Raw genomic sequence first — 12,507 nt, forward strand, 5'->3', positions numbered from 1 at the left:
GTTAAGGAGAGGAGAGCTAGGCTTGAGCCAAGCTTAGTTCAACAGTAATTCAATCTGGGGAATAAAAACAAAAATGGATACCTGTTTCCACTGCGACTACCGAGGCATCAACTGTGAGAGAGCAACAGGAGAGAGAGAAACCAACCAAACGGGAGGAAGAGAAGAGAAAAAGAAGAAAGGAGGAGGAGAGAGAAAGACCACTGCTAGCAGATTGAGACGAGGAGATTGACTGGAGGAACGAAGAAATAGAGGGCACTTGTGCGCCTTGTCAGCCAGGCCAGGCCTGGTCTCACACATCTACTAAACTCTATTGCTGTTACCACGCAACTCGCCCTTGGAAAGAAACCACAAGCTGCTGAGACCCTGCTCCCAGCTCATCAAACAAGGGAGAGAGGAGGGGCTCGTGCTAAACTAACAGTTACCTGCTACATCCGGACCACCCGTTTCCTGGAGAACGTGGGAGACCTTCTTGGTTTTGGGAATAAAAGGGAATGTTATCTCTCAGTTGTGCTCTGGACGCTACAATTAGCGATTACACTGTAAATTTCAGCAGTTAGACCGTCGAGAAGCAAAGATTAATTTCTGGCAAAACCCAGTTGACACAGAGCTGCCTTGTGCCTCCACCCCTTCATTCACTTCAAAGTCGTGAGTTGATCTCAAGATTCAGGCTTTCTGCCCAGTGCTATTGTTTCATGTTGCTTTCTCAAATCTTCTGCAGTAACTGGTTTTAATGCGTGTTCCAAGTTGGGGTTCGTGAAGGGTTAACTGTGGACTGTCTGTCAGATCCCAGCACTGGACTGTGGGAGAATTCTGCTCAGTTTTCTTTTTGCAAGTTTTAAATTTATTAGAAATGCACAGAACTACGGGATAAGCTGATGTTGGCCACTGGTCCTCAGGCAAGAACAATCAGTCAGATCATTGGTTAGTCCAAGGAAGAGGTTTTTAAACCCAGCGTAATCAGCTGATTGTGGATGGTTTTCCCCCTTGTATTCTGTTTTGAGATGATCTGCTTTCAAATAGTTTGTTTTAGCATCTAGCTTTCAGAGAGTGATGAGATCAGCAAAGGGATTGCAGCAGAGGAGCTGGTCTCTGCTTTAGAATCACCTCAGCCCACAATGAATCCAGTAAGGCAGGCGAGTGACTACAGCATTCTGTCTTTGGGCAAGCAGTGTTTACATTGACGTTGAGAGCTTTAGTGAAGCATCCAGTGACGGGAGGGTTACAAAATGTTTTTACAGTGCAGTGACGGGCTGGCTTTGGGCTCAGCATGCTGCTCGGATCAAACTAAGGGAAGCAAGAATACATGAATTGTCTGGGCAACTGTTAAATTCTTGTCTAAACATCGTAAGGAATCACTTGGTAATGGGGTAACCAGAAATCAGAGTGAAACTTTTTAAGTATGAATCTTAATTTGTTCCATTTAATTTGTCATTTGCATTTATTACTTTAAAACAAGTACATTTTAGAACAGTTTGTACATGTAGTTATGTCAGTGCAAAGACTAGTATTGTGTGGACACTGGCAGGGTTTCTGTTTGGCCCCAGCCCATATCCTAACCTAACTAAAACTTTTTGTTTTAGAAAACCTAAGCTGTTTTTTAAAGAACTTGCCATCACCGAGAAGCAAACAGTAAGCTTGGACAATTGTCTCCTGCATTCATGTTAAAGTTCAGGGCTACGGTCTTGAACATCAAATCATAAAAGCTGGGGTTTTAATCTAGAATGAATGCAGAAGGACTTTGTCTGTAATACTATGTATTGCAGTTTCTGTTGTACAGAGAGAATCTTATCTTCTCTGGTTTATGAAGTCTGTCTTTCCACATGAATTGAAGTGAGAAAGTTCTGACTACCAGGTAGAGTACGGCAAATCCAACTAGCTGCAATACAAACCACAGCTTCTCTAAAAGACCTGGCAGCCAACTCAATGTGTTGCCCATTACAGAATATTGGAAAATCCTTGCATCTGTCCAGAAATTCAACCAAAACAAAAGGCACAGTATTTGTGTGCAAGGTGAATGTCACTGCAGGACCTGACTTTCAACTATTGACTCACGTTTAAAACATCTTAAATAGAGTCTGTTTTGCTTGAAGGTACAAAGGCTGCACAGGGAACATGCTTGTTCCACTTACAGCTTCACTCTTTCACTGCCCAATCTCTCTTTGCTAATGTCAATCCCATTCATTAATTCTACAGTAACAATCGGATTGATTTAAAGATTTGGGCTGTGTTGCTGAGGAACACTGGGTTAGCCTGTTGTCTCTTTCATGGCTGTACATATAATGTATGCCTTTGAGCAACTGTGCTTCCTCCATGCAATAGTCTCTTTATTCAGCAAATGCCAATCCTACTGGTGGCCGGCGGTCTGACAGGCAGCTGTTGTGGACTTGGGGCAGGTGTGAACTCTGTAGGCCCTCCTGTCAAGTGGTCGAGATGTTTTCGGGCACGGGATCAGGCTGAAGGGGCTTCTCCTTTTATGAAATTTTGTTTTTTTTTGTTTTGGCTTTCTGGCAGAATTGTTAGAAGTTCATAGTTGCATTTGTTTATGGTAGTTCATCCTTTCCGGCTGTGAGCCCTCTGTAAAAGATATAATCCATTGGAGATCACCTTCATTCACCCCCGCCTTCCACACACACACACGCTCCCCCCCCCCCCCCCCCCCCTCACCCCACCACCACCACACCACCACCACTGGTTGACTTACGCTTTGTGCTTTGTTTTACTTTGTGTAGCAGGAAGAGGAAATTCTGATTTTTAAATCCATGACTATCCTGGTGCTGGTTCTGCATCTGTTATGTGGAAATGTATTTTTCCCAATCTGTCTAAATTGTTTTATTTTAAACCAATTTGTCTGTAACATGAACCATTAATAAAATTAGCTCTGCATAACCCTTGGGGTCAGTTTTAAATTCTTGTGTTATGTCTCAATGTGCTCTATCTTTAATCTCCACCAGTCTGTGTTCCAGAGCTGATTATTCCAGTTGAATGCTTGCTTCTGTCTGTTTTAGTTTCTCTACTGGGTAATGTTACACTTGATATTTAAAATATACAAAATGTCCTTTTTATATTGTCCAATTGACCAGCCTGAAGTGAGAATAGGAACACAAAAATTACAATAAATGTACTCGGATGTTGGAGATCTGAAGAAATAGCAGCTTTCGCAGCATCAGTGGAGTTTCTCCAGTCCCAACCCTACCATTTACAAAGTGTTTAGAGAGAACTTGTCTTTTAGGAGAACGTGAGGACTACAAATGTGGCAGTGGAAAAGCACAGCAGCTCAGGCAGCATCTAAGAAGCAAAGAGAATAGTCAGATTCTCAACTGATCTGCAGTCCTCGCTTTCTCCTTAAGACATACGCAAGAATTCCTAGAGGCCATGTCTTGAGGAGAAAGTGAGGATTGCAGATCAGTTGAGAATCTGACTATTCTCTTTGCTCCTTAGATGCTGCCTGAGCTGCAGTCTTTTTCAGCACCACACTCCACACTGCATGTGTCTTTGCATGCATCCTAGAGCAGGCCAAACAATGTACCTCTTTGTCTTTGTATGGATACAGGTGATAGTTCATGTATCATGGTGTTTAGTTTCCTGCCAGTGTAGTGTCTGTTGCAGTCCCTTGCGTGGTATTTTGTATTTTTGTTCTACTGGCTGTGGGTCCAGAGTCCTTTAAGTTCATCAGTAGCTGTTTTAGTGTGGTGGTTGGAGCTGGAGGAGTCTGGTGGTCATTTCTGAAACATCTTTGTATGGTAGGGTAACTAGAGTCTGCAGGAACGTTGCATCTTCCTGTTTAAGTCTGTTGTGCAGCAATTAGTGGACTGCATTTATCGGGTATCCATTGTTCCTGAATGTTATAGGTGTTTGTCCTCGGCTTCTTGTAGTTCTGGGTTGCAACAGTGTGTAGTGGCTTACTTAAGTGTCCTGAAATGGCTCTGTTTGTGGGTATTAAATTTCTTACTGTTGGCCCAGTGTAAGTCCTTCAAACTTTGTACGTCTCTATCAGATCCTCCCTTCAACTTTTTTCTTGTTTGAAGGTAACCAACCTGAGCATGTACAGTCTGTGTTCAAAGCTGAATTATTCCAGCACTGGCAACACCCTGGTGAATGCTTTAATACAATCACTGTTCATTCAGGTATTGTTCAATTTAGTAAGTCAATACTTTCATGAAAAGGCACCACTGGAAATTTGAATAGGACAGTGGGTAAATTAACTACTCAACTTACTATCATAAATGGAAGACAATAGTTTCATGCCCTTTCTTGTAAATAAACTATTGCCATCAGGAAGTGAAGACCCTAAATACTATCATACAGCTGATGAATCCAAACAAGCAAATGGCTGACTTCTGAAACTCATCAGTTGGCCTACAGCTACTTCCATTTCCCTACCTATTGTTAGAAATGTCATTTGGAGAGCTAAGTTGGCTGAGTAGGTTGTAGCATATTGCATGCAATGAGGAGCCAGATAAAGAATATTTTACACACAGTGAATATTATTAACACTACATTGTTCAGCTCCCCACTGCAGCAAACAAATTTCAAATGTTAGAAAATAGTCCGTTGAAAACGTAAGAGTGGTACCAAATGGCAGTTTGAGATTTGGTTACAGATTGAAGATTTTGTCCATGCGTCAGATTCCAGCTCCAACCAAAACTTGCCCTGCTCTCTTTGCTTGTTTTCTTTTCTTCAGCAGCTTGTGTTTGAGTCGAGTTGCTGCCCGTCTCTCCAAAGTCTCATGTATTCTCTGCTGAAACTTCCTCTTTCCTTCCTTTATTTTCTCCAGCTCCATTTTTCTCTTTAACTCTACATCAGGGTCCTTGAAACAGAACAAAATCCAAATAAATCTCATCACCATGTCCAGTTCGATCACTCTTGATAACCCCTGCTATTGTGTTACCAAATGACACCTGCTCAAAGACCATTTGTCAATGCAGCCTTGATACAAATAAGCCCAGTGTGATTACTCCTGACTTCAAGGCAGCATTTCACCAAGGAGCCCTGGCAAAATTTATGGGGAGAACGCTAGCCAAGTCGTACCTAACAAAGAAAGACAGTTCCTCAGCGTAGTGTCCTGGACCTAACCATCTTCATAAATGCAGAAGTGCAGTCATCAGCAAACAATGTTTGGCTCCATTCGCAGTCACTCCTTACAATGCTACAGCACAGCATAGGCCCCTCAGCCCTTGATGTTGTGCCCAACCTGTTAAATTAATCTGCCCATCTAACCTACACCATTGTTACCCATATGTATATCCAATGGCCATTTAAATGCCCTTAACATTGACGAGTCTTTATAGGCAGGCCATCCCACACCTCTACTACTTGAGTAAAGAAATTACCCCGATATCTGTGTTAAATCTATGTCCCCTCGTGTTAGTCTTCACCATCCAAAGAAAAAGGCTCTCGCTTTCTGCCCTGATTATCTGTTAGGTCTTGCTTAAGCCACCTCTCAACCTTCTTCTCTCCAATGAAAAACAGCCTCAGTTCCCTCAGCCTTTCCTTATAAGACCTTCCATACCAAACAACATCCAAGTAAATCTCCTCTGAACCCTTTCCAAAGCTTCCACATCCTTCCTTTAATGCGGTGACCAGAACTACATGCAATACTCCAGGAGTGGCCGCACCAATAAATTGTACAGCCGAGCATGACCTCATGGCTCCAGAACTCAATCCCCCTACTAACACACCATATGCCATCTTATCTATGCCTGTCTGTAACCCACAACTCTGCCTACCTTAGTGTCATCTGCAAAGTTACTAACACATCCTTCTACGCCCACATCCAGATCATTTATAAAAAATGATCAACAACATTGGCCTCAACACGGATCCTTGCAGTGCACCACTGGTAACGGACCTCAAGGATGAACATTTCCCATCAACCAACACCCTCTGTCATCTTTCAGCTGGCCAATTTCTGATTCAAATCGCTAAATCAGCCACAATCCCATGCCTCTGTGCAATAGACTACTGTATGGAACCATAAGAAATAGGAGTGGAAGTAAGGCCATTTAGCCCATCGGGTCCACTCTGCCATTCAATCATGGCTGATGGGCATTTCAACACCACTTACCTGCACACTCCCTGTTGCCCTTAATTCCTTGCGAGATTGATAAATTCTTAATCTCAGCCTTGAAGACATTTAACATCCCGGCCTCCACTGCACTCCGTGGCAGTGAATTCCACAGGCCCATCACTCTCTGGCTGAAATGTCTCCTTTCCATTCTAAATTGACCCCCTCTAATTCTAAGGCTGTCCCAGCATCCACATTTTCTAAGCCATGCATTATTTTGTAAGTTTCTATTAGATCTCCCATCAACCTTCTGAACTCTAACAAACACAATCCCAGGATGCTCGGCTGTTCTTCGTATGTTAGGCCTTCCATTCCAGGGATCATCCATATGAATCTCCACTGGACATGCTCCAGTGCCAGCATGTCCTTCCTGAGGTGTGGGGCTCAAAACCGGACCCAGTATTCTAAATAAGGCCTAACCCATTTTTAAGAGCTTAGTAGCACCTCATTGCTTTTACATTCCAACCCTCTTGAAATAAATGACAACCTGCAAGTCAACCTTTAGAGAATCCTAGACCAGCACTCCCAGATCACTTTGTACTTTGGCTTTATGAATTTTCTCACCGTTTATAAAATAGTCCATGCCTATAATAGTCAAAGTGCAAGACCTCACATTTGCTCACATTGAATTTCATCAGCCATTTCTTGGACCATTCTTCTAAACTCTCTAAATCTTTCTATAGCCTTCCCACCTCCTCAGAACTACCTGCCTGTCCACCTAACTTCGTATCATTGGCAAACTTCACCAGAATACCCCCAGTTTCTTCAACCAGATTATTTATAGTGAACAGCTGGGGCCCCAACACTGAACCCTGCAGGAACATCTACTGTTTCGTCACCTTCTTGAAGAATTCAATCAGGTTAGTTAGGCAAGACCTACCCTTCACAACCAAATTGGGATTTATAATCATCTGGAAAATAATCTCTTATAACCTTTTCCAACACCTTACCCACAACCGAAGTAAGGCTCGCTGGCCTATATTTACCAGGATCATCCTGACTCCCCTTAAACAAGGGAACATTTGCTATCCTCCAGTCTTCTAGTGATGACAAAGATCAAAGCCAAAGGCTCTGCAATCTCCTTCCTGGCTTCCCAGAGAATCCGAGTACAAATCCCATCCGGCCTAGGGTTCTTATCTATTTTCAGATCTTCCAAAATTGCTAAAACCTCCTCTTTGTCAACCGCAATCCTATCTAATCTAGTTGCCTGAATCTCTGTATTCTCACTAACATTGTCAGTATTCATGTTGGAAAAGGGCAAAGTATTCAAAGTTTGGGAGAAAATTTGTAGCTCGGGTGCTCGTAGTTGTGGTTCTGTTCGCCGAGCTGGGAGTTTTTGTTGCAAACGTTTCGTCCCCTTTCTAGGTGACATCCTCCCTCAGAGCTTGGGAGCCTCCTGTGAAGCGCTTCTGTGATGTTTCCTCCGGCATTTATAGTGGCTTGTCTATAGATGACACAGTAGCCCCACACACAGATGACAGACAACATGAATTCAACTGGGACAACACTACTATTATAGCGCAAGCCAAACAGAGAACAGCCAGAGAATTCCTAGAGGCATGGCACTCATCCACAGATTCGATCAACAGACACATCGACCTGGACCCGATATACCGGCCACTGCAGCGGACAGCAACTGACAACCGGAAGCGGCAGAGACAAGCCACTATAAATGCCGGAGGAAACATCACAGAAGCGCTTCACAGGAGGTTCCCAAGCACTGAGGGAAGACGTCACCTAGACAGGGGATGAAACGTTTGCAACAAAAGCTCCCAGCTCAGCGAACAGGACCACAACAAGAGAGCAAAGTACTTTTCCTATGTCCTCAGATTTCAAACACAACTTCCCACTTACTGTCTTTAATTAGCCCTAATCTTACTCTAGTCGTTCTTTTTTTTTTAGATTAGACTTACAGTGTGGAAACAGGCCCTTCGGCCCAACAAGTCCACACCGACCCGCCGAAGCGCAACCCACCCATACCCCTACATATACCCCTTACCTAACACTACAGGCAATTTAGCATGGCCAATTCACCTGACCCGCACATCTTTGGACTGTGGGAGGAAACCCACGCAGACACGGGGAGAACGGGCAAACTCCACACAGTCAGTCGCCTGAGGCGGGAATTGAACCCAGGTCCTTTTATTCCTGTTATACCTATAAAGTTTTCCTTGATTCTATCTGCCAACAACTTCTCATGTCCCCTCCTGGCTCTTCTTAGCCCTCTCTTTAGATCTTTCTGGCTAACTTATAACTCTCAAGCCCCCTAACTGAGCTTTCACACCTCATCCTCACATAAGCTGCCTTCTTCCTCTTTACAAGAGCGTCAATTTCTTTAGTAAACCATGGCTCCCTCTCTGGACAACTACCTCCCTGCCTGACAAGTAGATACTTTTATCAAGGACCTGCAGTAGCTGTTCCTTGAATAAACTCCACATATCAAGAGTGTCCATCCCCTGCAGTGTCCTTCCCCATCCTATGCATCCTAAGTCTTGCCTAATTGCATCATAATTGCCTTTCCCTGCAATATCTACCTATCCCTGCCCATTGCTATTTAAACATAACCAAATTATGATCAATATCGCTAAAGTGCTCCCCTACCTCCAAATCTAACACCTGGCTGGTTCAATCCCCAGCACCAAATCCAATATGACTTCACCCTTTGGTGACCTGTCTACATACTGTGTCAGAAAACCCTCCTGCACACATTGAATAAAAATTGACCCATTTGAACTATACATTCCCAGTCAATATTGGGGAAAGTTAAAGTCCCTGTAACAACTACCCTGTTACACTCGTTCATATCGAGAATTACCTTTGCTGTCCTTACCTCTACATCCCTGAAACAATTCAAAGGCCTACAGAAAACTCCCTGAATGACCTCTTTTCTTGTTTCTAACCTCAACCCAAACTCCCTCAGTGCATGAGTCCTCAAGCGTTATCTCAGCGGTGTCATTTCCTGCACTTTTTCTCAGGGGATAGTAGATGGGGTCTAATCAAAAACACACTTCCTCCGAGTAAAAGAACAGAAATGATGTCACTTCAGGAAATGACATCACTAACCCAAAGTAACCCAAACATATAAATAGAAATCAGGAATTATCAACAGTGCTTCACCCAGAGGCCCACTGAAGATGTTACCTAGTATGGTGATGAAACGTCTGGCAATGAACCTTCCAGCTCAGCAAGCAAACCTACATCTAGAACCTCAACCTGAGCTACAAATCTTCTCAAAACTTGCTGTGTGTCTGAAATGGCCACAGCGTCGAAATCCCAGGTACTCTTAATAAAGCAGTGTCCAAATTCGTCAAGACCTGGCAAGTAATATTCATTCCACATAATGACCATCTTGATCTGACACTCAATAGCACTGCTATTGCTGACACCCCCACTGACCAAAAACTGAACTGGACGAGCCATATAAAAACTGAAATTACAGGAGGACAGCGTTGTGTGGTGAGTAGCTCACCGGCTGACTCCCCCCAACCCTGTCCACTGTGCAAGGCAGGAAAATGATGGAATCCTTGCCTGGATGGGTGCAGCTTCAACATTCAAGCAGCCCACTTGACGTACCTCAGGCACCAGTGATAGCATATCATCTACAGCAACCCACCAAGGCTTCTTCAACCAATCACTATTGCCTTCTAGTTAAAAGGTGGGCTCACCAGTGATACCCACATCCTGTGAAAGAACAAATAAAACAAAACATGCTGGACTTGCCAGCAATTCTCAGATCCTATGCTATTTTTTTTTAAATAAACACAATTTTACTCTATCTCCCAATCACGATACGGAATAGTTGCTCAGAAATAGTCTGAGTGGTTGACAGATTAGAGAAAACTAAAATGTACCTTTCCTTCTAAAATCATCTGCTTCCTTTTGTTGATTTCCTTCTTTTCATCAAAGTCAGTTGACTCAAGTTCCTGGGATTAAACAGTCATTATCAGTGATGCCACAATTACTATCTGATTACATTTGAGAAACTAATATGCACATAAGAGGGAAGTGAAACAGAATATTTCATTTATTGCTAAAGGAATAGAGAATGAAAGTAGGGAAGTATTTCTGCAGCTGTACAAGGCATTAGTGAGACTGCAGCTGGAGTACTGTGTAGAATTCTGGTCCCCTTCCTTGAGGGGGGATGTAGTTGTATTGGAGACAGTTCACTAGATCGATTCCAGAGCTGAGGGATGTGTTTGATGAGGAGCGATTGAGCAGTGTAAGCCCATACTCACAAGTTTAAAAAAAGTGTGAGAGGAGATCTTATAGAAGTATAAATGATGGTAAATGAGGTTGATAGAGTAGGTATAGAGCACATGGAGAATGAGAGCACATGGTTTTAGGATAAGGGGAGCAGATTTAGCATCATCAAGGATTCTGTCCAAACACAAGCTACTTACAATCTCACACTCTCGCCGAGTCACGTTCACATGGGTGAGAATCTTCAGCACCTTCTCCTCATCTACTGAAAACTCCTTCAGTTTCATCTCTGAGATAAATTAGACATATCAAGCAGAAAAGCATCAATGATGAAAACTGCACAGATAATTAGGTCAGAGACAAGCCCACCCATGCACACATCCCACTGGCTGTATTCCATTGCACTGCTCTGAAGACCACACCCCAGGCCAAATAATACTCACTTGTTTCCTGCTCAATTGCATGAACCAAGTAAATGTCGTACTGAGTAACCAGAGTGATAGAGATGCCATGGCGACCTATAGAACAGAATCATTTAAACCATTTCATCATCACTGACTTGGAGGAGGAGGAGGGTGAGGAAAGGAGAGGTCAGAGAGAAAGCGAATGTCTGATCACCTGCTCGGGCTGTGCGGCCTACACGGTGGATGTAGATTTTCGGCAGTCCAGGTGTGTTGTGATTGATGACAACATGGACTGTAGGAATATCGAGACCACTGTGGAGAAAAGGTCCAAGTTAGACATTAGTCACTGGAGGAAATGGGATGTCAAGAAGTCAATTCAGCATTAGGCTGTTCCTTCATTACCGAGAAGCGACATCTGTGGCCACAAGGATCTTGAAAATGCTCGACTTGAACTTCGCAAGTGTGGAAAACCGCTGCTTCTGTAGAGACAGAAAACAGTCAATCAGTACAGCGCAGAGTAAGCTCATACACCCATCCCAAGGCTATGTCTCAGACCCAGGAGTGTTTGATGGGGGCAGTGTAGATAGAGCTTTACTCTGTATCTAACCCCATGAAGTTGTTGAAAGTAAAGCATGCACTATTTTTAAAGTAAGAGTAAACCTTTCTCTGCTCTTTTAAAACTGAAAGGAAACAGAAAATAAAGCTCCCTTGACACCATCCCGATCAAACACTCCTGGGACATGTACAGCATGGGGTTAGATACAAAGCAAAGCTTCTCCCACTCTTTGAATTATAATAAAACTGAAAGTGAAAGCTCCCTTTACACTGTCCCCAGCAAACTCTCCCAGGACAGGGACAGCATGGGATTAGATAGAGAGTACTCGTAAACTGAAAAGTTACTTCTACATTTCCCTCATCAAAAACTCCCAGGACAGGGACAGCACAGGGTTGGATATAAGAATAAAGCTCACTCTAACCTTGGGCTGTATCTATTCTGGTGTTTTGGATTTAGTCATCTGTAAAATGAATTTAATTCTTTAATAATGACTCATTAAGACCAGGTCACTGATTTTAGATTCCATTTCAACATTGTTAAGAATATCCAAGAAGAGTGGACCAATGTTGATGTTATTCCAGACTCTGTTGGATCAACACTCACCTGCTTCATCATTGAGTGTAGGGCTCCACAGGGAAAGTTGAACCTCCGCAACATCATGTTCAAAATCTGACACATTCTGCAAAGAGAAGTGAAAATGAGACCCAAACCCACTGCAGGGATGTGGTGAGTCATCGATTCAGTGTGTTCCACTCATCCTCCTATCGTGATGCACAATCATACATACAGATGGACATGTGAATATGCTCGAATGTTCAACACAGTTTATTCAGCATTCCCACATACATCATAAAGGGAACTCACTTGCATGTGCTTGTGAAAATGATAATGGACCAATCCTCATGTTCATCCTGAAACTTCTGGATAATCTGAACGAGGAAAGCTTCTTTCACCCGTTCGGGAACAAGGAGATAACGTTGATCCAACTCCGTCACCGTGCGAACTCTACACACAGACAGATCAATTCAAACTCTATACAGCCACACCTCCCACAGCAATATTGCACCCTTTATTATTAAGATTAACAATATTATGGGAAACTCATCATCATCAAATCTCACAATTCTCAGACTAGTGATTAAACTGGGCGTACCAAAAACACCACGCAAGTTCCACATGTGTCATTACCCACAATGTTCCTGTCTCAGAGGACAATAAACAGGGAACTTTATGCTGTTCCGAATCCTATGCTATCCCTGTCCTGGGAGCATTTGATGGGGTCA

The 12,507-nt window shown here is 43.2% G+C and overlaps 2 protein-coding genes across 6 annotated transcripts in view; one reads left to right on the top strand and one right to left on the bottom strand.

The window, feature by feature from the left end:
- upf1 (UPF1 RNA helicase and ATPase) overlaps positions 1 to 2,886 on the top strand; it is a 75,152-nt gene extending 72,266 nt beyond the window's left edge. For all 4 annotated transcript variants that reach the window (XM_060846489.1, XM_060846490.1, XM_060846491.1 and 1 more), the window contains exon 24: positions 1 to 2,886. The gene's annotated coding sequence lies outside the window, so the exon portion shown is untranslated.
- ddx49 (DEAD (Asp-Glu-Ala-Asp) box polypeptide 49) overlaps positions 1,407 to 12,507 on the bottom strand; it is a 27,631-nt gene continuing 16,530 nt past the window's right edge. The window contains exons 6-14 of one of the 2 annotated variants that reach the window (XM_060846493.1): positions 12,089 to 12,229; positions 11,828 to 11,903; positions 11,071 to 11,147; positions 10,883 to 10,980; positions 10,708 to 10,782; positions 10,465 to 10,553; positions 9,916 to 9,987; positions 4,650 to 4,807; positions 1,407 to 2,574 (exon numbers count right to left, since the gene is read on the bottom strand). In XM_060846493.1, the coding sequence (XP_060702476.1) occupies positions 2,541 to 2,574; positions 4,650 to 4,807; positions 9,916 to 9,987; positions 10,465 to 10,553; positions 10,708 to 10,782; positions 10,883 to 10,980; positions 11,071 to 11,147; positions 11,828 to 11,903; positions 12,089 to 12,229 (820 nt within the window). In that variant the 3' untranslated portion in view covers positions 1,407 to 2,540. Of the gene's footprint in view, positions 2,575 to 4,466; positions 4,808 to 9,915; positions 9,988 to 10,464; positions 10,554 to 10,707; positions 10,783 to 10,882; positions 10,981 to 11,070; positions 11,148 to 11,827; positions 11,904 to 12,088; positions 12,230 to 12,507 lie in introns of those variants that run through there. The other variant, XM_060846494.1, reaches the window with a different exon arrangement.

The sequence above is a fragment of the Hemiscyllium ocellatum genome, chromosome 28 (assembly GCF_020745735.1).
Source record: "Hemiscyllium ocellatum isolate sHemOce1 chromosome 28, sHemOce1.pat.X.cur, whole genome shotgun sequence".
Classification (NCBI taxonomy): Eukaryota; Metazoa; Chordata; class Chondrichthyes; order Orectolobiformes; family Hemiscylliidae; genus Hemiscyllium; species Hemiscyllium ocellatum.